Here is a 26,660-nt window from a genome sequence, read left to right on the forward strand (position 1 = left end):
GCCTCCTGCCTGGGGCAGATCTGCAGACTTGAAAAGCCAACCACATGGTGCGGCAGGACACAAACTGCTAAACTTCTCTCAAATGTCAGTCTAAAACCACCAACAGCCTTAATTGCTGAGAGACAGCTGCTGGCGAGAGCAGTGAAGAACAGCTGAAAAACAACATGGCTCATCACACTGTAATGGCAATAAATTCTACTCTGTCTTAACCAGTGCTTACTCTGGGTATCTGTATTCCTGATAATTTTCTCCCAAAATTCATCCTTCGTTGAGTTCGTACTCAGGGCTAACTGCATTTTTACACAAACACATTTCTGAATAATTATGCAGCTTGCTTGGTGATGAAGTCAAGAAAATTAGAAGCAGGGTTTATGAAATACTTTTGGCTACAAAGTTATTTATTTCTAAATTTCTCATACTTCAGTATTTCTCAGACTTAAAATTATTTCTGATTTTATTCTTGCTTCCCTGGGATATATATTTCTCATTTAGCCAGAACTTTTTATTAACAGAAACAAACAAATCCAAGGTCAAATCCCGCTCCCATGCATAGGCTCATGACAGGGATATTTTCAGAATGGATTACTTTTTTTTTTTTTTCCCATTCAGTTTAATTACTACCCAAGCAGGTTTCTGTATATGAAATCAACACCCATAGAATCTAGTTTGAAGAGTCTTAAAAGCATAACTTAATCATTAGAATATAAATTACTCTTTGCCATTTACGTGTTCCAGATTTAGATAGGTGTTCTGGTGACAAAACACTATATGTATTTCTGATACATAAGTATTGTCAAATGACAAAAGCACCACATTGGGTTTTTTCACCTTGAGTAAGAATTCTCTCTAATTGCAAAGAATGTTTGAACATGTGTTTAATTTTACTTATCTTTCATAAAGTGTGCTCTGTGACTGAAGCCCATAGCTGGGCTTGATATAAGCATTGTACTTCAGTGCTCTGCTGAGGAAGAGCAGTGTTCTTATCTGAAGGCTACCTGATAAATTTAAGCAATTTAAAGCCTTCAATTAAGGCTTCACCTTAATTTTGACACTGGACACTTCATTGAGAGTGCATGTTTCATACTGTCTTGACTCATATTATGTAGTTGAAATGCATACTTTGGATCTTCTTCACTACGATGTCCTTGTAACATCTGCTATTTACCCTGAAGTACGTTTCATGCACTGTTTTTTCCAGGTGGTAAAACACTTGTACTATCCATGAAACAGAGATCAGAGTCAAAGCTGTTCTTTCTTGCAGTTGCATTTCCAGCATTTGGACTTCACTGAAAATATTTTACTGAATAATCTGGGTCACAGAACAACATTCTGTGTGATGAAATGCAAATATTTTGCAGAGCGCATAATATCTTCCTTTTTTGATTAGACATAAATGGACTTCAAGGACAGATCAAGACTGCAACAGAAGTTATACCCTGGGGAAAAAAGTAATTCTGTGGGTTCACCTCAACACTAAATAAGGAAATGTATAAGCTTTTCTTTCAAATTCTGAAATGTAATGAGGTAAAATTCCACATTTTTCATGTTGAAGCCTTCTGCCTTTGGGAGAATTTCTTCCATCTGATTGAAAAACAAAAAAATGCAGGTTTATTAAGTCTCAGAATAAGCAGCAGGAGTAAAAGAATCTTGTTTCCCTAAAATGCATTTATTCCCTATTACATTTTATTAGTTAGACAAAGGAAATAAGTGATCACATTCTTGGGAGAAATATTTGAGACTCGGAAGGCTATGGTCTGGGAGAAAAATCTCTTGCCCAGCTAAAAAAAAAAGTCAAAGGCAACTAATGGAAATACAGCACTGGAAATACTACAACACCCTTTTCTGACATACCTGTGACTTGATGAACAACTGTAAAGACACACATTTTAAATAGTGATTGCAATCAGGGATTAAAACATGCAGTCAAACTACAAATGTATTTAGTCAAAATAATAATATATAACTTCATATATCTTTATATCTTTATTCTGCCAATAAAATATCTCCAGAGTAAAGCAAACAGTAGAATCAGGACAAGAAGTAAATATATTTTATTACCTCCTTGTAATCTTAACCTCATCCATGCTTGTCTTTCACCCTACAAAGTTTTTTAGTTTTCAGCATCTGAAGAGTTCAAAGTGAGTGCCTTGTTAAGCCTCACAATAACAACTAACAATGAATGCCAGGAATAACAAGTTCAGCTTGGACAGAAAGGTTTTTCTTCCCAGTCTGGATTTCCCTAAGATTCTTCAGTTTTGCTCCTCTGCATTCTGGCTGCTGAGGTCATAGTCTCTTTTATAGGAAAATGAGCTGCTTATATATTTTCAGCTCTGCAAGTTTTGGGAGTTGATGGAAAATCCCCAGCTTCAGGACTTAGCTGGCTGAGAAAACACTATAGCAGCCCTTTTAAAGTAGTTACTCAAATATAAAAGCCTTTCAAAAGAGATGGAAATGCTCACAGAGTGTTTGTCTTGGGCAATCCTTCTTCTGTGCACAGGGACCAACTTGATTAATTTTTACCTTATAACGTTAGGCAAAAATTACCCCTATTCCTCAGAACTGCAGGAAACTGCAGGGTGACAGACACAGTCTGGAATAAAGTCAAATGGAGACTACCGGCTGCAGGCAGTCTGTATTCTGCACATTGCTACTTTCCAAAGGAGGAATCACCTGTGCGGGATGAGCAGCACCCAGAAACAGACAAATATGCTAACCTTTCTGTCAGGTCCTTGGAGCACAGAAACTGTCTTGGTGAGTTTTATTTTTGCCAGCAGCTTTCCTTTTACAAGTGCATCATGTCCCTGCCTGGCAATGAAGCTTGAGCACCCAGCAAAGAAACACATGCTGGTGCCAGGCTCTGCTGTGGGACTCCTGGGACAAGGATGCTGGAGAAATACAGACCAGATGATCACAGCTTCTCCTTTTGTTGCCCCTACCCTGGAAATACAGACACCTATGTCTTTTTTCACACTGAATGACTCACTGAGATTGATCCAAGGGTTGGGAAGAAGGTTGTCAACATGCTCCAAAATTAAGAGAAACCAGACTGCCTTGTAAGGTGTGAGTGGTAAGAGCTTGGAAAAACAGCAGGGTGTTGAACTCCAGCTAGCTGCACCCTTCTGCAACTAGCCTGGCAGAGGAGCTGCAGCTCAGTGGGCCCTCGTGTCTAGCTGCTTCCCTCTCTTCTCTCTGGTGGCAGTGACAGGGCTGTGTCCCCACAGTGACAGAGAAGGGCCAGCTCTGCACACTCATATGCTTCTGCTCTGTTCAAATGCTCCCAAACAATCAAAGCTGAATTTTAAAAAGAATGTAATGAATAAAACAAAAAATAATATACGAAATATATAATATACAAAAGAAAAAAAAATCCAGATTTTTTGCTGTTTCTTCAGGTTTCTGGGGTCTGCCTCATATTCTGAAATTTTTCTTCAGATTTTTTTCATCCAAAAATGAAATCTGAAATCATAACCAGAATCCAAGGCCTATTGTTTTAAAAGCAAAAATTCTGTACTATGGGAGTCATAATAAAATCATAAGAATAACTGTCCAATTTCTTTTCTCCCTCAAAATTAAAGAAGGTGGTGGACTGAAGCAGAGCAGTAGCACACAAAATCTGGCTAAGCACCTGTTAAAAAGAAATATATAATTAAAGAACAAGTAAAGTCAGAAAAAGATTGAGGTCACCCTTAACTAAATGGTGCAACAACCCCTAAAATGCAAAAAACCCTAAGCATAAATTGAAAAGTTCGGTGTTCAGAAAAGGATAAAAGAGGGGTGCTCTGAAAACTTCTGCCTTTAAAATTAGCACTGCGCATGCAATTAGCAATTTACTCTGGAATTGGAACTATGGGCTAAATTCATTTTTTCAGATCAGCAAAATAAATAAAAATTATTTTAGAAAAATTATTTCTGCCAATTTGTAATCAGCTTCAGACTTTCCCTAATGGAAGCCAACTAGAAGTAAAATAGCTATTATCTAAACTGCTTATTCAGACTCTTACCCTTGAAAGAACAGAATCTGAAAATGCAGAAATACAGAATATACCCAAATTTCCCATATGAAAGTCGCAATCCACACCACACCATCTGAAATGCAATAGCTATTTATAAAGCCAGTCACTGAAAACATCTTGCCACTAAACCATCCATTGACTAATCAATAAGCCTGCCCAGTACAGTACGCTCTTTTCCAACACTGAAATCAATGAAATTGACAAAATTGAGTGAGTTGCAAGTACAGATTAGCTGGGAAGTGCAAACTGATGTCAGTGCAGCCATTTCTCCACCATAGGGGGCCTGAAACCGTGAGCTTGCAAACCTTTCCTTTAAAGGGCAAAGTTATAACCTTCCTTGCAGTAGCACCCAAACAACCACAGTGACGCTGTGGGACAGGGCTGGGAGCTACTGGGGTAAGGCTCAAAGACCAGTTTGATTCTCAAAATCCCAAAACCTGCAAGAAATCTGCAAGAAATTTCTTATCCAAGTTCTGCCCTAAGAATCTTAGCCTGGGCACTTCCACTGACATTTTGGGACCTCTCCTGAGGTTTGGCTTTTCACATTTCCACAACGCAACCATGTTATTTAGAGACTGTATTTCCACCATTAATCATGGAAATCTAGCAGTAATGGACTGATGTATTCCAAGTGCTGGGCTTCAAGTTAAGTGATGAAGTCCACAGTTGTTCCTTGAGAAAATGGATTTTTTTCTTTTGTCCTCTTCCAACCAATCTGGCAGTCTTGGTTGATAACTTCATCAACTACAATTTCTGTGCAGATGTGTAGAGGATTAGTTTTTAAAATACCATAATATTAATTAAAATCTCAAATATCTTAGGGTCTGTGAAAACTCATAAGAATAGTGAAGCTAACCATCTAATAAAGGTTAGGATTTATGCTCCCAAGATATTACATCGTCCAGCTGATTTCAGGAGACAAAAATCTTGCAAGATTTGCCATTCATGCAAGGTTCACGGACCTGGTGATGTTGCTTCCCTACAAAGTAATGTCTTAATTTTCAACAGCAACAACTGAACTTTGTTGGTAATTCCCAGGCAAGAGGGTTGCAGGTGGACACACCAGCACTTGGTTTATAGCGGCTTAACTACAAAGAGCACTGTAGCACGTCCAGGCTTCTGGCTCTTTCTCAGCCATCTGAAATCAGAATTTTCACTAGCTGACAAGAACTGAAAAATGAGAAATACCTTCTCCTTTCATACAAAAAGGAGCCAAGAAGTCTGGTAGGTGTCTGAAACATGTCTGCGTACCTCAGACTGTATAATTTCAAGGTGAAAAAATTCAAGATATTGCGGTGGCAGATGAGCACCACCAGCGAGCATCAAGCAACAGAACATGGCTTGGAAAGGAAAAGCCAGGAGCTCTGGGATAGCATGTCAGACAGATACATGCTGAACGAGCCTATGAGAAATACTGGTGGTTAAGCAGTAAATATCAGCCAATCCCAACTGGAAGATGGACTCTTCTACTGTTATGTCAATTAAAGGTAGAGACAGGTGTAGTGCTGAAATGACAGAAATGCAGTCCTTCTGAGTGAGCACTGGCACTGAGTGACCACTGAAGCTGATGGGTCTTTGGTCTTCACCAGTTCGTTTTTCCCACCCTGAAGGCTGCATCTTAAGAGGAGGAAAGTGCTGTAACTTCTAACCTGAGACAGACTCTTTAGAAGTCATCACTCTTTGGATTTACTTATTCAGTAGTGAAAGGACAAAATTGCAAGATATAGTGATGGGATTTCAAATGACACTGATTGTAATCAACTTTTAAATTTTCTTTTAAATACATGCACTGCTAATTCTTTGCAATGAAGCTTGATTCACTGTTTTCAGAAATTTTTTTCTGTAGATAAGTCAAAACATGGCCTAATTAGGTAATAAAAAAGAATCTTCACATACTACTAAGAGCAAAAGTATTCCTTCATTTTTGTGAAAACTACAATACAATCTGTGTACAGTTTCACCTAGCTTGATGTCTCACGTGCTTCCACAGACCAACATACACTAAATACAGAAGTACCTTTTCCAGCATGACTGTCAGTCATTGTTGAGTTTCATGCTGGTGAACAATGGAACTCAGATAGCAAATAAACAAAGCTGTTAACTCTCTTGCTGGAGATGAGAAACCATATGACATTTGGAGCTGGCATTATTCTATACAGGAGCAAGGTACAAAAGTACTTTGGTTAGAGGTTTATAAATACCAGATATACACATCAAGAGGAGGTTGGCAGGTTAAGAAAGGACAAGCACAGCTCTGTAATAATAAACAACTGTGAAGGAAGGAAAGAGCATATGTGACATTATATCTGGGAAGCCCATTTTTGCCCAAGACAATTTAATTACCCTTTTTTATTGGATCGATGCTCAGTGTGGTAGAGGAAATCTGCCTTGGCTTATGCACTGCCATAGTTTACCTGATTCTCTCTGCTAAAGCAAAACCACCACCACCACCACCACCCCACCACTAAAACACAAAAACTGGGACCACAGTGGCAATGTGGCAGAATGCAGAGAATCAGCCCCTCAAACCTCCCCAGAGCACCACAGCAAAGTCCTGAAGCATATCCTGCAAGAATTTACACACCAACTGAACTTCATGTACTGTGATTAATTTCCCTGACACCATGTGGGTTTCATTGCAGCACTGAAAACCAAATACAGACTTACGTATTTTTAGGATCAGGACCTACTTAGCACAAGTCAGCCATAATTTAATATGTCTGTACTTAATGTGCAGTTTACTAAATGTGAGAGAATTCTGTATTTTAGTTTAGTTTGTGTTTTTCCCCAGAACAGCACGTATGTTGTTTCAACATTAATGCTGACGTTAAAAACTCTGCAGTTGCTGGTGTTTATTTAAAGAATTAAAAAGTTGTCTAGTACAGCTGGGAACAGAGGTACAGTAGCCTCATATTTAAAAGCACAGAGAGCACTACTGGGGATGCTGCCCATTTATGATTCTTTAGCAGCTTCTATTTTTCACAAGAATTAATGTTCTAATCCGAATGCATCTGTATAATGTTTCTCTCATGCTTATCATGTGTCACCAATTCAGTGACTTCCTTGTGATCCCACTGCATATGCTGGGTCAGAATATTCACATTGTTATTATCTGCTGGTAGAAGAGGTAACACAGCATTTCTAGCCACAAAATAGCACCACACAAAAAAGCTACTGTAATAGTGAACATCAGGGATGTACAATAAAAGGGCAGAAAAAGACCTCTTGTTGCAGGACAATCCTTCGGGACTGTGCTTAGTGAAACAATCTGGATCTAAATAAGCATTAAGGTTCACAAGGTAAGTGGGTAGTTCAGCATCAGTCTTTTTTTGCAGTGTTAGAAGTTATGCATTCATGTCATGCATGCATGCTGTCATGCACAGGTCAAAAAGGATTTTTGCTACAGCATTTAAGTTTTGCAAAGTTGGAGGCAAAGGCTTCCAACCTTGACAGTAATCCCCTATGCTACAGTTTGTACTAGAAAATGATATCTTTCAGGGTAGGATACAGAGAGGATGCAGTTGCAAGCCCAGTTCTCTCTAATTATACTGGGAAACTCTAGAGTGACTTCCCAGAGAAACAACTGAGACTTCCAGTGACACTTCAGAACAACCTTCTCTAAAACACTTAGAGAAGTTAGTGTCCTGATGAGAAATAGTAAGCTGTGCAGTTATTATTTATCACAATATTCTTTAGGTATTTTTTCAGTTTTGTACATCAATGCTAATCACTGGTTCAAACCCCAGCATTTCATAGGTTCAATTCTGAAACTATTACTATGTTTGAAAAGTAGCATCTGAAGTAAGTGATACTTTTTTTAACTCTTCATAGTTCAATATGTTTAGCTCTTCGTATTTTTTCACACTGAACATGAAAGAATTTGTATGTGATATATATTGTCCGTCATGCAACCTTCTTCTTTTCTGCTCTACTTTTAAACATTTAAAATAATTTCTGTCTGTGGAGGTTGAATTGTACATGAACTGAAGTTTTAACCCTTACAATTTTTACAACTTACAAATACTCAGATTTGAAAGGTTATATTAATATGATATCATGATATGATCTGGTGATGTTGATATGATCAATTTAAAAGTAGTGCATACGTAACAATACTGGCTTTTGCTTCTGATCCAAGATCTATTTTCTCCCAAGAATACATTCATGGCACAGGACTGGCCAAAGACCACTGAAATCAATGGAAAGCTACCAGTGACTTTGATGAAATAGGGGTCAGGGTTTGAGCACAACACTGCTCGCTTCATTGCCTTGTCACAAAGGCTGAATTTGGCTTAAGACAGAGGTAAAGCAGTTCATCCCATGTACCTTAAGTAAATAGCACACATTTAACCCCACCATTCCACTCCCAGGAATTTAGAGTATTTTGTTATGCTAATTCTGTTAAGGAGCCACAACACTTGCACAGGTAAAATGAATGATTGAAACAAAGAGAGTTGTTCGTACTTACAGGTATCTGGCTTGAGCTGACTGTTGGTAATTCCAAAATACTGCGGATTTTCAATGACAGGAATCTTTGTCATCCCAATGATGACTGCATCAGGACCCCCCTCAGAAGAAGATGGAGTGTTACTGCCATTTGAGATGTGGTGGAGGGGACTGGCTGAATCGTCGTCATTGCTAATGACTGAAGAAGGACCTAGAGTTAGAAACAAAGATTTTCTTGTAACCAGTGTATGGTACTCTTCCCTCAGATGAGTATTTTATCTTTTTTTTTTTTTTTTTTTTTAAGTTTTGGCCTGTTGTCCTCCATTCTTACAGTCAACCACTCTCTTTTTGTGCCTTGTTGACCTTACCTCAAAAATTTTGTATCTCTGGGTGCAGATGGAGAACAGTGGTTTTTTGGTCCATTAGGAACTGGAATCAAAACAAGTTTTTGTACTGGTACATCACCTGGAGTAAATGTCAGAGTCCAGCACAGTCTGTCACTGTGCAATATCTCAAAACTTGTTGAAATAATTTTGTCATTCTCAGAAATATGCTATGGAATATACACATTAACATTTTTACCTTATGCCCTACTTGAAGCACACAGCAGTAACAGCAAAAATCCAGGGAATGCCTGCCCTACCTGGCATTACAACAAGACAAAAGACATGGAGCTGATGGGCTCATCCTGATGTGGGAAGCTGCTAATTTCTGAAAGAAACACGGTTCTGGGCCAAAATCCAGGGGACAATTTAAGTAGTTCTAGAGGTGCAGAGAAGATGCTGAGAGGAGTAGAGGAGTAAGACCTGGAGCTACTGCAGAGAGGCCCATCCTATCCAGGGGCACATCCTACTGGCTCCCCAGTCCATATATAAATTTAGTCACCCTTCAGAAAAAAGTTTGTGGTGGACAGTAGTTCAGTGACAGTTTTTGTTTTGTTTTCCCTCCATGCTTTGTATTTTTAATGAAAGTGCCACATAGATAAAAGCTTGTAAATGGATTTTTAAAAAAATATTCTGCTTAGTGCAGTGTCCCACTTCTGTGAACTGCAGGAGCCTTTGAACTAACAGCAAATCACCACAGATAACATTCAAACTCTTGACATCTAACCCTGTCACTTAAATTCCACATTACTTCTTCCTGTTTTAGAAAACCAGAAGCACCATTTAGCAGCAAAGGCATTTTGCCTAATGCCCTAACTGAAGAGACAGCAGAGATCACACATATTTCACTTCATTCTCCATCCACATTAACTAAGGTTTTTTTGGGATGACATTCACATTTTTAATTGTAACAATTAAAGACCATGCTAAAAACAGATGGAAAAAATCATCCTCTGGAAGTGCTGATTCTGAAATGGCATCTTTAGCCAACTGCATTTAGCTTTTGGGCAGCATCAGCAGCTTGAGGAAATGTGCCCCCAAAGAAGGGGGCAGAAGAGAAGACCCTGAGGACAATAAAAAGCTGTGTTTACTCCAAGTCACCCAATTGCAACATGCTGGACTCCCAGACTGAGTTTTTGACCAGACAGAAGAAACACTGTAGAGGCAAGACTGAGCTGAGTAACCTGCCATGTAGATGGCAGCTGTGCCTGCAGGAGAGATAGGGAATGCAGAGGGACCAGCAGGACCACCAGCAGGTTCTGTATGCACATTACTGAGGACAGGAGAGAAGACAAGTGGAATCCACGGCAGCAGACACACAGCTGAAGAACTAGATGAGAAAAAGGACAGTCCCAAGCACAGCAAAGAAAGGGCAGCTTTAAAGAAACTCCTGCTCTTCTGTGGCTCACTGTATCATTACAAAATTACTTCATCATTATGCATCAGGGCTTACAGCCATAAAACCTAAATATCCTGGCATGTGGCTATTCAACCCTATATTTTGAGACACAAGTATATTCACACCCCTGTCTAGCTTTTCTTCCTCCCCAGTTGGTTTAATGGGGCATGAGGGAAATGTTCTCATAGTTTGAAAAAGTATTTCCCCCCCAGCCTGAAACACTAGAAGTAATTTTTCAAAAACCTGGCACTTCACGGGAAAGTCAGTGTTGACAAATGTAAGTAAAGTCTAGATCTCTGCAATTTATCAAGTGAAATACTCATACCAAGGCTGGTTTTGTCATTACTGATCACTCAGATTCCCACATGATTGGCTCTACTGGGAAGTTCTAGAAATTCTTTATCCTGGGAAAGATGCCAGGATAAAGAATTTCTGGTAAACATTTTTGTAATGAAGGGCAGAGCCTAACAAATTTTGGGAATGGGCCACTCAAGTGGCACAGCCAATGCTTATGTTAAGTCACAACATGTTTTTCAGATACATAAGAGTTGTTTGCACAAACATTTGGAGTGCAAACCATTTAAAACTGCATTCAGTTTTTGGTAGATACCATCCTTACATCTCTAAACTTTCTGAATCTCTACTTGTTGCTCAAAAAAAGCAGGCTGTTAAATACTTTCTTGAGGAAAAAAAAATACTTTTACACCAATATACTTTAGTATGAGCATCAAATCCCTTCTCTCACAGCAAACAGGAAATTCTCTCCACTCTGAAACTTAATAGATGCATGTCTCTAAGTCCTTTTCAGTCCTGCTGTTCTGGGCTGCACAGGAGGAGGCTCTTTAGTCATTGTTTACTTCCAACATACGTGCCATGATGGCAAGGAAAGGTGACCATTACACATTTCTAGATGTTAAAGTGGGATAATGACTGAGGAACTCAGTCTATTCATTGAAGAATTTCTGCAGTACTTCAAGATCCAATTTTGTACGGTGAACTACTATTTTCAACCAATATAAACTGCAAAGTGCTGCAGGTGAAAAGTAGACAATTGTTCAGTAAATCTACTCAATTAGGTTTACTGGTAAAAGCTAGTCTTCTGTGTGGTATGACGCAGGTTCCAAGTATATACAGCTCTCTGATGTAGGTGAGGGAAGCCTGGAAAATAAGGTGACTTTCCTGTCAATTCCTGGCAGTACAAAACAGCTTAAGAAAAATTCAATTCTAGGACCCTTGTTACTATATCTCTCTGTGATCCCTCTTATTAGGAACATCTCATGCAATGGTTTCTGTGAATAGTTGTTTGCATTCAAAACCCTATTCCCTGTCTATTTCTTCTCTAATTAAGACAATTAGAACCCCTCAGATGAAATTTTTTGTGTATCAGAGGCAGATGAGCCCACATCCTTTCCTCACCCCAAACTTCCCTTTTCCTGACCTTTTTTATCAATGTGAGCAAACTTTTAAATGGACCATTTCCACACTTGTTTATTTGCTAGACTATCTACTCATCAAGAAGTTACATTAAATTGTTTGAATGCACTAAGCCACATCACAGCTATAGACCAGCCATCTCCGCAGCTGGCTATGATATTCAGGTAATGTAAAAGCATTTCTAGGATGCAAGATGAGACTATCACCCGTGCTGACAAGAAATGAGAGCTGCCCTTTTCTGAATGGGCTCTGTGCTCAAAATGAAGGATAATTTCTGGAAGCACCTTAGAGTGTGATTTCATCCACACAAAATGTGGTCACTGAATTACTTGCCAAAGGTAGAACAAGTATGGTAATTACACTCAGTCACCTACTACTGCCTCTAGTTTTCATAAAATCTACTCTTTGTTTTACACCTGAAATCTGAAAATTTTAGACAAAATGTGGTAGTTGAAGTGAAAGCCATGGGTTATCAGTAGTCACTAGCTATTGCCAAGAGCTGACTCACAGCTGGCTTAAGCTTTTAAGAAGACTTCAGAGACCTTCTACTAGTGTGCTGCCCAGAATCTCCCCTTGATATCACTTTTAGTCAATTTTTCTTAAGAAGACATGTTGGGGCCAGAGAAGAATCTGTACTCTGCTTTAGAGAAGATGTGGGCTATCCACCACAGAGATTAATTTCTTTTCTATTTGATATTAAGACTTATCCATTCTGCATCACCTAGGCCCAAGAAGAATCCCTTTTGTGTACAAAAAAAGCCTAGCAGCTCTCTAAAACAGTTGTGATGTGTACGAAGACCAATTCTACTTGAAACTGATGAGCTACAATAAAACCAAAATGTTTCCAACAGTTGGGAGGGGAATTATCCTCAACACATAATATAGGGACAGGCAGAAACAGCAAACTTCACTTACTGCACATCCCAAGGAGAGCTGTGCTATCCTTTGAACAGGGTATGTCTGCACTTTACTTTACCTTGGAGGTGCCAAAAAAATTGAGTTTCCCTAGGTTACAAAAAAAAAAAATTAACTCTATTATTTTCAAGGTGTGCTGCTATTTTTGAGCAGGCAAAGGAGATTCATTATTAATACATACAGCCTTTCATGACAGGAAAAGCTAAGAAAATTGTGCAGCCTACAAAAGAAAAAGGTTCAGGGTGACTTCATTGCATCCTTCCAGTACCTGAAGGGAGCCTATAGGAAAGGTGGAGCAAAACTACTTACAAGAGCATGCAGTGACAGGACAAGGGGCAATGGCTTCAAACTGAAAGACAGTAGGATTAAATTAGATATTAGGAAGAAATTCTTTGCTGTGAGGGTGGTGAGGCACTGGAAAAGGTTACCAAGAGCCATGACTCTATTCCATGGTTCTTTATGCTCCTATCACCATCAGAGTTAATGTAGTTTTAACGTGCATGCTACACTGCTTTCTGTTGGAGCTACTTTTGCATGACACATTTCTGTGCAACAAACATCGCTCCAGTTGTCCCTGAAGTCACTACTAACGGCTCAGGCACACTGGAAGACAATAGGGGTAATAAAATACCACAACCTTACCTCGATTTTAGCTTTGTGATTGGAGTTGTGCATTTGCAAGGCTGCATCTACTTACTCAACTGTTAGGAAGCAAGTAATGTAAAAAGCAGCATTTATAGAGACAATTTTGTGCTGTGATGCCTTAATAAACATTGTTCCTTCCATGAAAAATTATGTTGATTCCTAGGATGGTTTCTCAATGGACCTTGTACTAGCACTGGCTCTTAGTTCCCCTGGGAACAGGGATCAGTCTGTGCCAAGACATGGTAACAGCACACTATCAAGTTAAAAGCACTACAGTGAATGTGTGTCACATCAGTCAGCACCTCTGCTAAATTCCAAGGCTATACTGAATCTTCTTTTTTCCTTTTGGGAGGGATGTGTTTTTTCACTAGTTAAATACATTGTTCTGAAAAGTAATTACACAAGATTTCTTGTCCTGTGAGATTCCCATGTTTGCTGTAGATTTTTATATTTTCTGCATGATTGAAATGAAAGTATTATGCTTCAGCACGAGCAGATATTCAATTTTTTCTCTTATCAAAGCAAGGGCCAACTTTCTCACCAGAAGAGACACCTTTTCAGCTTTACTCTAAAAATTGTGATCTTATCTTTTACTCTCTCTGGAAGACAAGTAATCAATCTCAGCTTGGCACACTTTTTTTTCTGACTAAGGTGCTAAGTTTTACTTCAAATATTCCTTTGTATTTCCATGTTCAGAAACTGTGGTACCAAACGTGGTACCAATACTGCTAGAGTGGACAAGAAAAACAGCACAATAGAAAAATGCAATTTTAGAAAAAAATTTTATACTATTGGTCTCTTAAAATGCAGTGTGTTATATATAGGAAAGTGAATTAAAAGATGTAAAGAGAACCCAAGGAAAAAAACCAAAACTAAACCAACCAACCAACCAGCCAACCTACCTACCAAAAGAAGACTGAATATGCTTCCAAAGAGAAACAAGTTAAGTCTTGCTTTGCTTGGTGGAGATGTTCAAAGTGAAGTCAGATTGTTCTGCAAATCTAGAGTGGGCTTACTAAAACTATGGTCTTTGCTTTGCAGTTGCCAGTGCTTGAAATGAGGGAAAGCTCAAGGCAAAGCACTCCCATGTTTTGTCAGCAGTTCAGCTATGTGGAGCAATAGCACATCTTGCCTCCACCCACCTTTTAATTGACCTTTCCTGTCTCATATCCCCAACCCTGACAGCTAACCAGACAGCAGCCATGTAGCCATCTCTACAGTCACTGCCACATGCAGTTGCAAAATGAGTATTAGGGGGCTAATCCTCCTTTGTTGTTGTGTAGAAAAAACACAAGATCACCCTAAAAACATTACACCTAAGTCCATCCTGCTAAATCATATTGCTCTTCACAGATCAAAGAGTGCATGTCCTTCTACCCTGGAACAGTACACTGAGCCAAAACCCCACACTGTTACACATTAAATCTGTGACTCAGAAAACTGAGACTTGCCAGGCTTTAGTGTTTAAAGGATAAACAATTTCACATCTTCTGACAGGTATCATCAATCTGTTTAACTGATTTACACCCACCAGTGCTTGTTTAAGCTTGTACTCTGCTCCTTCTTGACATATGAGATGAGAAAAACCTTTTGACACTGCCCAAGAAGTTCAGTTCCCATCCAAGAGGATGCTCCCAGGAAGTCAGGAGAACCAAAACAGAGTGCTGGAGGACATCTTCACATCCAGCAGACAAATACTTCTGTTGAAGTATTTGTCTGACAGCATGTGCTTCTATCATTCTCTGAATAACAAGAGTAAGTAGCCTTCTTTAAGGTCTCAAAGAAGAGTGGAAAATCAGGGTTTAAACTCCAGAAGGAATCCCTAGGAATCTGTTCACTTACAACTTTTGCAAAACAAACGGAAGAAATCAGTTTGAAAATCATTATGAAATTAGACCAATTCAATGGTGAATTGTTTTGCTTATGTGATCAAGGATAAAAGGTAATTTGCCTTTGTTTTCATGTGAAAAATCAATGATTAATATTTTCTCATTTGTTGCAGCTTCAGAAGAAGCCCAAATTGTTTGGTTGTCACTGTACCACTTTCACACAGAGCAAATGATCTACATTGTTGGATTATCTTCATTCCCATATGGAAAAATTTAAGTAATGCATACCTTTGAATCTAATGAAATAACAGGTATGTTGTTTAGATTTACAGTACCAAATTTCCAGTGTTGCTAGGTGTTGAGATGCCTTTTCCCTAAAACACATGTTCATCGTGCAGGAAAACTTATTTCAAATGCCTAGCTCCTCTCCAGAGAACAAACACACAATCTGGGTAATTTCCATTGACATGACTATGCACAGATTTTAGCCACTCAATATTTCATCAGGGCTTTTTGTTCTGGCTTGAATCTAAGAGCCACAGCTGCATATTTGTTTGCTTGGGTTTTATTCTGGTGCGTGACTGTGAAAGAATCCCAGTCAGTTCCTTTCAGCTGCCTTTCTCCTCACAACCTCCTCTATACTCCCCTGTATCCAGGCATTCCTGCATCCCCTCACACACAAGCCTAGAGCAATTGTTTCTGCAAGGGACGACTCCCAGGGACAGCCTAGGGGATCCCTTCATAATGCAAGTGACTCCCAAAACTCATGCAACCTACAGGGTGCAGGGATAAAGACAGTGGTGTCTTGGTCTGGGGCAGGCTGACAAGACAGTTCACCCAAGAAACTTCCTTTGCAGCACTGCAAAGCCCCGTAGGAAAAACAATGAGGTGTCTTGTACATACTTTGTCTGGACAGATGAAAGGCTCCTAACCCCTCTGCCCTGGTTTCACTCCAGGGCCAGCTCTCCCCAGGGATGCTGTCAGCAAAACCTCAACCTGCATCACAAAGGTTGCTGATTTCTTTTCCCCTTTCAGCCAGAAAGGAAGGCATTTGTGAAACAGATCTAACAACTGCAATCTGGCATGCATTGTCACATTCTTATGCACCATAACCAATAAATCCACGTAGATCATCCACAATGTGGTATGCACTACTATTATTTTTGATTTGGAGGCAGCAGGAAGAGCACTTTGGCACTGAATTACCCAGCACTGAAGGTGGGATCTCTGTCAAAGTCATGACCAGAACCTGGGAGGAACTGGCAGCCCCAGCTGTCAAACCACAGAGCCCTTTGGGACTCACAGGCCTCCTCAGATACAGGATGAATGGTGGCTGTACAGGTGTTCACTGCTTCGTGGACACATTTGCAGTATCTGCAGCTCAGCTGATGAGCCCTATTGTGAAGAATGAAGAATTTATGGCCTCTCATTATAGGCAGTCAAATGAAACACAGACCTAAGAAAAAAAACCTAACTGGGATGTGGGATATTAATCAATATTAATACATGAGCCAGAGAATTAAAGAAACAACACAGAAAATGTGAAAGAATTTAAGAAAAAATTATTTATAATTTTTTAATATAGATCATCAGCACTATTCATTATAGTCACCTGCAGGCTGGGATATCTTGGAAACATGGGTAAAATTACTATCCTTCAAAAATGCTACAGTGAAAAATCACCACAATAATAAAAAAGATCAACTGGAATGTACTCGCTGGCACCAAACAAAAAAAAAAAATCACCTGAAATTAAATCCTTGTTGCCTTTAATTTAATTTAAGAACTATTTAATTAAAAACTGCTTCCTTACAGATTTGTCATAAATAATCTAAGTGTAAGCATTTCTACTCCTAAGACTGGGAATGAGGTCCTCTGATGTCTAGAAGATAAACACAGAGTGTACAGAAGCAATGAAATTTTCCCCATGCTGCTTTGGCTGTCAGAGAACAAAGCTATTTGGAGTAGTTAACTTATATAATTTTCCTAATTCTGTTCAGTTCAACATAGTTAGATGATAAGGCAGACACTCTAGATTGAGGAGAAAAGCTCCCTGATTTGAATTGTATTTGATTGTGAGGAATCTTTTAAGGAAAAAAAAAAAATTACTAATGACACATTCTAAATGTTTTTAAGCCTCAATGATTATTTCCTTGGAGCAGAGAGATACTATCTACAGGCCTCTTCCATTCAAGCGCATCAAATGAAAATACAATATGGAAAAATCTAGAAATACTCAGAGACTTGATGAAAAACTGAAGAATTGGGATTTCTTTTATCCTCTGAGGAGGTACACAAGGATAGCCTTCCAATGCATGGTTACAATTTTTATTGCATATTTTTGACAAACGGGAACTAAAAGTTCCGTGATAAAAGTGCATTAAGACTGTGGTAAACATTTAGATCCTCAGGAACTTTGGAATAGATCTTGCTTCCATGAGCACTGGAATTGCTCACAGAAGACTCAGAAATCTCCACTTTTGGAGTTCTTGAAGCCGCATGAGGAAAAATGTCTCTTGGGAAAGATGAAGGTAAAGTTGATACAGATTTAGGATAGGGAAGGATCTCCCAGGTGTTCCTTCATCCCTAAACTTCCATAATGATAGAAAGACAGACCATGAGCGATCTTGTAGGAAACACCTTAGGTCTTTGAATGTTGATTTATGTCTATTCAGAACCAAAGGAAGCCCAGAGCTCAACAAATACCCAAAATAGCTCAATGAAATACGTATATTTCCATACATTAGCAGTTCACTTTTCCAGTCCACTGACTAAAGATAGATTAAGCTGGGTGAGAAGAACATCTGTGCTCTTCTGTACTACTCAGTGGGTTATTCTACTAAAACACACATTGTTTAATAGCATTGTTTACATACAATTCATTTCAGTGGCAAATTTCCCTTTATTTCTTCTGAAAAACTTTCATCAGTGGAAGTGTTAATTACATGACACAGTAACATAAAGCCTAAAATTTTTTACTTTCTGTCAGTGCAAGACTATTACAGGCCCCTAACATTTGCACGGGTTATAAAATCAACACTACAGTGATATATATACCTCTGAATTTGTTCCCAACAACCATTCCAGAATAATTGCTTCCAAATATTTTTTGATTTACAACCTGACTAGCTAACCTTAAACCTGACAAGCTACAAAGAAGTAAAACTAAATCAACCCAAACATCATGTTCAAATTGTAAACAACATCTGCAGAAATCTGGTTTTCCTGTTCACTCAGCTCTCACTGAGATGATCTTACAGCCCATCTAGAGCTGTGTTGAACTTGCACTGACGTGGACTGCCTCCTCTTCATCTCCAAACACTTCTCATCCTGGCAAACAGGTTTTAAAAATGAAATACAAAGGCCTACATACACATGAAGAGAAGGGCACGGGAAAGTGGTGAACTAACACTCTCGCACATATTCCCTGTCCAGAAGTTTGCTTTCACCTTAGGTGAACAGGCTTTGGGTGCTGATGGCCCCACTTGTGCATGTATTTCAAAGGTAGCAGCTGGCCTTTGGAAGAGGGCTGCTGGAAGGGCACGGAAGACAAGCTGTCCAAAACTAGCCTCAGTGAGCACAAAGGAAGACAGAGCTAACTTTCCTTCCTAAACATTAGCACCTGCCATTTTGTTCCAATTTATACTGGATTACTTAGCAACAGTGAAACTGATTCCTTTTGTATCTGTGCAACAGCCTGTTCTCTACAGAACCTGTCCTCAGATCACTCAGCAACATTCATATCCCAGGCCTTTAAACAGATCAGAGGCCATGCTCAGAAAACCTTGATGGACACAAAGAGACTGGCCAGAACCTTCTCCTGTGAAGTTTTTTGGTGCTCAGAAATCATGTGTCATGAAAAATACTCATGATATCCAGATGAAGTATTGGGAACAGTCTTACCAGCAGACCCACTCTAGCACTTCTTCTGTGCACCTCTAAGAAATTATAAGGAAAAGAAAACCAGCCATTTCCATTGTTATAGATTTCTGTACTATGCTCAGTTAGATCTTTTGGACACTGTTTAAGAACAGTTCACTTTGGAGATGGTAGGAAACATAACAGGCTGTTTGGAGGAATATCCCAGCCAAAACATCTTCAGATCAAAGATGCAGAGTTGCCTTCCAGCAACACCCTTCTTTCCCAAAGCACAATTCCTAAGGCAGTGAAGCTTTACATTCTCAAAATCCTTTTCTAATGCACATCTAAAAATTACTACAGTGGAGCAAATGACACTCATATATAGAAAGGAAACATGTCAAACTTCTGTTCCAGCAGCATCACTCACAAACTATAGGATTAGCTGCACAAATTGACTGTCTTGCCTCTACATCATAAACCTCTACTGCCATTTACAGACACCTCCTCCTCCTCTCTGCCACATGACGCCTCATCTGCTGGAGATTCCTCCTGCCACCTCTCCCCTGCCAGCTTTCCTTGAAATTGCTGCTATGGGAAGTAGGAAAATGCCACATAGTCAAACCTATTTGCAACATATCAGCTAGATCAGCCATCCCAAAAGTGGCCACACCACAAACTGCCAGTTTTGCTATAGCAGATTTAGAAATGGATGCATTAATTCTGAAATTGACCAGGCCACAACAATGAGGTTTTGCTAAAATATTGGAAGCATTTTACTTCCATTCTTCAAGGCTCTGAACAATGCAGAGTTTCTCTTCATCCAGGATGCTCCACAAAATATTTTTATAAATTAATTCTGCTTCTTCTTCTGAGTATTTTTTATATATCCCTTAGCATTTTTCTGCTGGGTCTCCTCTGCTTACTTACTCAATTCCTCCTTTTTAAAGAGTTTCACTTATCACACTTAACTGAGTCTCTCTTGACCACCTGTCTCATCTATCCTCACTTTTTCCAACAACAACATGGCATCCTGTGGTGTTGCCATTTTTATGTTAGGATTAAACAGTATTAGCACTTGTGAAATTCAAGTGTTCTAGAATGACATTAATTTATTTTTGGTCTAGTTTCCTCTTTTATCAAAAATTCAGTCATGGTTGTTTCTTAGCAACCGATTTATCAGAACAGATTTGCATAAAAATCAAATACTCTCAAAAATACTCTCAAATAAGGCTAAAGAACAGCCTTATTCCTGACCACCACAAAAAGCAAATACTATAAAGCAGAAGAAATTGGTTTTGTAATTCCACACAAAATCTAATGAACACATGTATAATATTGGCACCAATTGAAGTAGATGACCTTATAAACTTTCCTAACGAATGTATCTCTGAAGTGATCTGCAAAAATCATCTTCTCACCTTTAGAGATCAATAGGAAAAAACAAAAACAGAAGTGCAAATCACGCACAGCCACAATCCTCTATTGCACTGAACTAGATTAAAAATTGGCATCTGCAATGGTCACACACAAAATGGTCTCAAAGGACAAAGCTACAAAAGGCAGACATGTGTGTGAAAAATGCCCACAATCAATTCAACCACAGCAGTACTAGGTAACCAATAATTGGACTTCAGTGCAGGAGCATAATTGGTATTTCATTCTCTAGAGTTACCAGACGATCTATACTCTATCTATCTATCTATATCTATCATCTATCGCTACATCTATCTAGTCTATCTATCTATCTAGTCTACATCTCATCTATCTATTCTAATTCTATCTATCTATCTATCTATCTATCTATCTATCTATCTATCTATCTATCTAATCACCAGATCTATACCACAATTTCAGTAAACTACAAGTTCTTAATTTTCACCGTCTTTAGAAAGGATTCATTTTCTCCCAAAGATTTTTCTACACCTTACATCTCTTTGCCAGATGGGGTTTTCCTTTTTTTTCCTTTTTTTGTTCTTTTAAAATCCAATATAATCTGCTAAACGCCAATTAGCTAGTTCATCACAAATGTAAAGAAAAGTAAATTCAGAGATAGGGTGAAAGAGTCAAACCAAACACGAAGCATTAAGTCCTTTGAACAGATAAAGTGGAATAGCAATACCAAGAGTCTAATTCCCTTCCTCTTAATATCAGCCAGGAGTAAGTTATTATATTGATAATGGTTTAAAGTTCCTATGAATGACAGTGAAATTAGGACTGCTGTCTTTTTATTAAGAATGATGTCAACCTTTTTGGCAAAGGCAGTCTTTTCCTGCTGTGGCACTTAGTTGGCTCTTAGTTATGTCACTGAAAGGTAGCATCTATAATATATGGCTGCACATGAATTATGCTAGGAATGGGTTAAAGTAATTCATCTGTATTATTCCCACAAGACTATTCCAAAAAGGTAATTGCCCATATTTGTACCACTACATTATAGAGAATGTCAGTTTTATGTCTTCCTAATGTTTAACTGAAAATCTATAATATCCATTTCTGTTCCTTGCTGAAAAATTAATGTAGGACCAAAGCCTGAAATTCCAACTCTGGTCATGCTCAGACAGAACTCCCACTGAAGCCAGTGGGAGTATTGCCAAGGAGAGGATTAAAGACTGAGATTTGCTGCATGCTACCAGACTTGTATAAGCTACAGAGCTAGATTTTCTTTATGATGCTTCTGGGACTATTAAAATTAGGAAGATATTGGTCTTTCACCTTTCAGTCATGCAGAAGTGTGTGCTTGCAGGGAAAGAAAAAATGCTAGGCAGACAAGCCATCTTGTTGGAGGGTGTTTAATGGCAGGCTGGAAGCCAGAAGAAGTGAATCCCTCCTGCAGTGCAGTATCCCTTCCCTTCTCCTCTACAAGGCCCGAAAAGAGGCAGGAAATAGCAAGGTAACAAGCTAGCAAACAGCACTAGCTGGATGGAGTACAGTAAGCTCATCATTACAAAAAATACTGAAGCCATCCACAAAAATTCATGTCATTCCAGCACCTGAAGCATGCCTGGGCATGGGACCCTTTGGGAGGCTTTAAGCTGGGCCCTGTGCCACAGAGATAAAACAACTCTAAAAGCAGATGGCAGGAGAAGACATAACAGCTTCCCTGAGCTCCTGACAGGGCAGGGGGACCACACCAGCAACCAGAGGAACCGGCTGGCCTCTAGGTGGGTTCCTGGCCCTGAGGGGAGGGGGTGCTGCTTTCTTGGGGTTCTCAGGTTTTACTCGCCTCCACTGGGTCGTATTAACTTAAATGGATACAGAAACTCTTTTTTTAAAAGTATGTGATTTGCAACTGAACATTTCAGATGATTCTATTTGTCAGTAGTAGTTTCCAGAGGGACTAGAATCTGGTTTTGTTAAAAGAGCTACAACTTTTCTTCATTTACCAAACAATTTCTTCATATTTTCATGATGTGGCAGCAGCGCCCAAGGAACAAAGGTATGACAACCTGAAACAGCTAAGTTATCTAACTAGTCTGCAAAAATGAGGGAAAAAGGAAGTCCTGAGCTATCACTCATTTCAATTTTTATGAGAAAAAAACATGTCATTATAGATTAATTTTTTAAATGAAATCTCATTTTTAAGAGCATGATTATAACAAGTAATAATCCATAACTGCAGTGATGACAAAAATCTCAGATGAAAAAACACCCCTGATTTGTTCTATAGCAAAATACAGTGTCATGATCTATCCAGGGTCAGATCCAGGGCTCTAGTGTAACCAGAAAAGCATTGGCACAGACCCTTTATGTCCTCTAACATAAAGATGCAAAACCTCATGAATGCATTTACATTTACATTTATACTCTGTATTAAAAAATAAATCTCATAGTAGCCTGATTAATGGCACTTGAAGTGAAACCTGCATGTCTCCACAAGGGAGAAAAAAGGTTTTCAAAATTTCCACTCCTCTCTTTGAGACAATGAAGCTCTCTGATTTAGTTGATCACAGGGTAACTCAGTCTCTCTGCCATCTATCTGCAACCTCTCTTCTTCCTCTGCCAAAGGTTGCCCTTTCTGGCATGAGTAGCTGTCCCCTGGCAATCCCTGATCAAATTGCTATCATGTGGGCCATCTACCCATCACTAGTGGTTATAGCTGCTCTCACCATGTTCAGACCAGAACCCAGGAGCAAAAAATGTTAGAGCCTTGCAGTTAGGAACCACTGATTCCAGAGCCTATACTACCACCCCCTAATGACAGGTAACAACTTCACCTGGGTATCAGGATAGTTGAGTTCAACAGCAACAGGATACATACAAACATACATTTGGATTCCATCAAAGTGTGAAGTTGCAGCAAGTGATGGAAACTTGGCATCTTCATTAGAAAGAAAAAGCATGATGATAAATCTTTGCCTTCCTCTTGGAAAGGCATGTGGCTCTTCACACTTTTTTTGAGACATTGATAAATTCGGATCAAGTGTGTTTCTTTACCTGGAAGGAGATTATGCCAACTCCCAAGGGAAAAACAATGCCGACATATGGGAAAAGGTAACTTGTTTTACCACACAGAAAGTAGAAGGCTCGTCTTAGCATGTTCTGCTTCAAAAACTGTACTTCAAATGCCTGGAGAAAGGAAATGCTCAGGCAAATCACAGCCAACTTACCTGATTTTGATTCATACTCTCACAAGCAAACAAATGCAGAGTTGATGATTTGTGTTGTATTTTAAAAACATTTAATGTACTTAAAAATTATGCACCTGAGCAACTAGTAATAACACAGTTTTGCTCAGAAACCTTCACAAATGCTATTAGAGAGTGAGATATCTATCAGTGGGCTACTTGGTACCCAGAAGACAGACTCCACCAAGCCAGGCAGACAGTTACATTACAGCACGCAGGTAGTATCTCAGATAACCAAAAAATTACTTTTGGCTCATAGAAGATAAAACTAAGAGAGAAACTGACTTCCTAGATTATCTAATCCCCTGACATTAATGGGAAAAGCAGGTTTTACCAGGAGGAAGCCAACACTGATATTCTTTCATAATTTTGACTTCTGTCTCATATTTACAGCAACACACAGGGTTTTGATTCTAAATGAAAATGGGAGTATTACATAAATGTTTTCTTTTAAAAATCATAGACTTACCAAGATTTCCCATTTTGTCTAATTCTGATAATTAATCTCTACAGGTAAGTAGAGTCCTCTGATTTTTCCTAGGATTTTTAAGACATCTAATATAAGTGAAGCAACTTTTTATGACTATGCAATGATTACGTAGAACAAAGTGTACCAGGAATCTCAGATATGGCTAGCCCTGTTGGCCTTCTGTCTGAGACATCCGGGGATGAAAAGTGTGAGCTAATTTGTAAGCTCTGACCTCAGCGTCATGCTAGCTCTCATAAGGAAACATTAAAATTGATTGCATGGCATGGATCCTTAGAAAAACAAAGGGAGATTCTGGTTTAGGCAGCAAGGTCTATGCTGGTATATCTCCTGGAGTAAAGACATCATAATACTCAGCACAGGTAGAGAAAAAAAATGAAAGAAACCTTACCCAGCCCTCAGACAAAGGTTTATATAAACCTAACTGTGTTCTTGGATCTTGTTCCCTGAGGCAGGGATGACGCATCCATTCCTGTGGCATCACATACTTCAATGCTGTAGACACTAAAATTTTGCAAAAACCCTTCCAGGGGGAAAACATGGTGACTCTTCAGTAGAACACAATAGTCATCAAGAAACCTCACAGCCAATTGCTCATCTGGATTTTCATCACCTTCTGCCCTCTGACTTCTAGAATGTAACATGAGCTATAAGGAGTAATTAAGGAACTGCAATTGGTGGTTGTGGTGGTGAAGCCCTCCCTCCCCTAGGCCACACTATCACTGATGTGTGGTTCCCAATGCACACTTGCACATTTTTGTTCTGCACATCAGCTATCTTGGGAAGGTGTTGTGGCTAGAATAGCCAGCTAAAATACTTTCCTCCCTTTGAACATGTAAATAGCACAGCACTTTTAAGGCAAGTATAAAAGGCACCGTCATGTTCATATTCTAACTTATCATGAGACACTATTTGGGATTTTACTAATTACAGTCAAAATGTAATAAGGAAATGGATCTGAAGTTTGCTGCAACAACAAAAAAAGATGCAGTAATGGCGTCAGAAAATGACATAATGTGAATAAAATACGAGTTTGAAAACTACAGTAGAAAAGCACAAATAAAACAAACAAGTAGTTTTTAAATTAAATTTTTAAATTACCAGAGCAAGAGCTTCAAATAATTTTTCATTTGTCTTTCAAATGCACCTTTGTATTTTCTTTACTCACACTTATTTTAGAAAACTATAGAGTGTACTTGCTTTTAATAGGTAAAAACACATTGCCAAAAGTTCTTTCAGTATAATTGAAAGACAAAATTTATATCATCAAACAGTATTTTGTGGCTTTTTGCAACCTTCTCGTGAAACTGCAATACACAAAGAACTGCTTATTATGTGCTCTGTATTTTTGCTTTAGAGCCTGGTTACTGACATAATAAAGGAAGAAACATCAATTACTCAAAAGTGATCTTTGAATTTGTTTAGTTTTAAAATAGTAACAGAATTATAAACTAACCTATGAAATTAACTTTTTATTCTTGAAGTATTTTAATGATCAAAGTAGATGGAAGTTACAGTATCTCAAGATACAAATATCCAATACATGTTTTTTTTCTCATTTAAAAGAATAAAATCAAGACTTCCAGAACAATACTTTTAAGTTGCAATTCATGTTCATTAAAAATAAACCCTTGTTTGCAGTTTTACATTAATTTGGATTATCAAGAATATAAAGACTTTTTTACTTTTACAATGTTCCTAATTTCTTTACAGACTTCCTAATTTCCCAGGCAGTGTAAATGGCTATTTTCACTTTTTCTTTTATTCAGCTTAATTTTTGATTCTTCTCCCTAGATAATAACTTCTTGGTCTACTGAGTTTGAAAACCTTCTGTAACAGTATTTCAGTAGCAAGCTTGTTACTACGCAAAAAAAGTCAAACACGTCACAATCTCAGCATGTTCTTCTACTTGGCATTTTAGAGAATCTACCAATTTATACTGTTTGAATACTTTCTGCAAAGTAGTTGTATCTACCAGCCTAATCAACATCAGAATGTACCTATAATAGTTGTCTTATTGAAAGCTCCTCCTAGGAAAAGAACAGACCTTTATATTGAGGCTATTTTTCCTAGATACTGAGGATACATGAAATTAGTTCCAAAAGCATATTTTACCTGGATGATGATAAAAAAAATATATGTAAAATATACTGCATGACATCACGATTGCTCAAAAAGGTGAAAATTTTCAAAATTGCCTATGGGTATAGAAGGCAGAGTTGGTACAATACTCAGAGATCTGGTAAGACCCCAGAGGAGAAAAACATGACAAAACATTTCAGAAGCAAAAAAAATGAACATGTAATCTGCTGTAGTCCAAATACAGGAATCACATTAATGGGAAAATGTGACATGCCCAAGTGAAAAGCAAAAAAGATTAAAAATCTGGACATAACCTGTGATACAACCACTTAACATTCTTTTGTATTCTGTTTCATTAAATGTGTCAAGAAATCCAGATAGTTCAAGCTAACAAACAGAAGTTCCAAAGCAAAACATGGCCTTCAAATCACAGCACTGATGTTTCCTCAAATTAATTTGGAAAATCACCACATTGTACTGGAGTATTTAACCAAACAACTTTTTTTTTGTGTGAAGTTGAGTAGATGAAGTATGGCCTGAT

General features: G+C 38.5%; 1 protein-coding gene across 3 annotated transcripts in view; it reads right to left on the reverse strand.

The window, feature by feature from the left end:
- The window catches only part of NTRK2 (neurotrophic receptor tyrosine kinase 2), a 196,123-nt gene that overhangs the window by 73,806 nt on the left and 95,657 nt on the right, over positions 1 to 26,660 (reverse strand). For all 3 annotated transcript variants that reach the window (XM_030237198.2, XM_009097988.4, XM_018922996.3), the window contains one exon: positions 8,482 to 8,670. In XM_030237198.2, the coding sequence (XP_030093058.1) occupies positions 8,482 to 8,670 (189 nt within the window). The remainder of the gene's footprint in view (positions 1 to 8,481; positions 8,671 to 26,660) is intronic.

The sequence above is a fragment of the Serinus canaria genome, chromosome Z (genome assembly GCF_022539315.1).
Source record: "Serinus canaria isolate serCan28SL12 chromosome Z, serCan2020, whole genome shotgun sequence".
NCBI lineage: Eukaryota > Metazoa > Chordata > Aves > Passeriformes > Fringillidae > Serinus > Serinus canaria.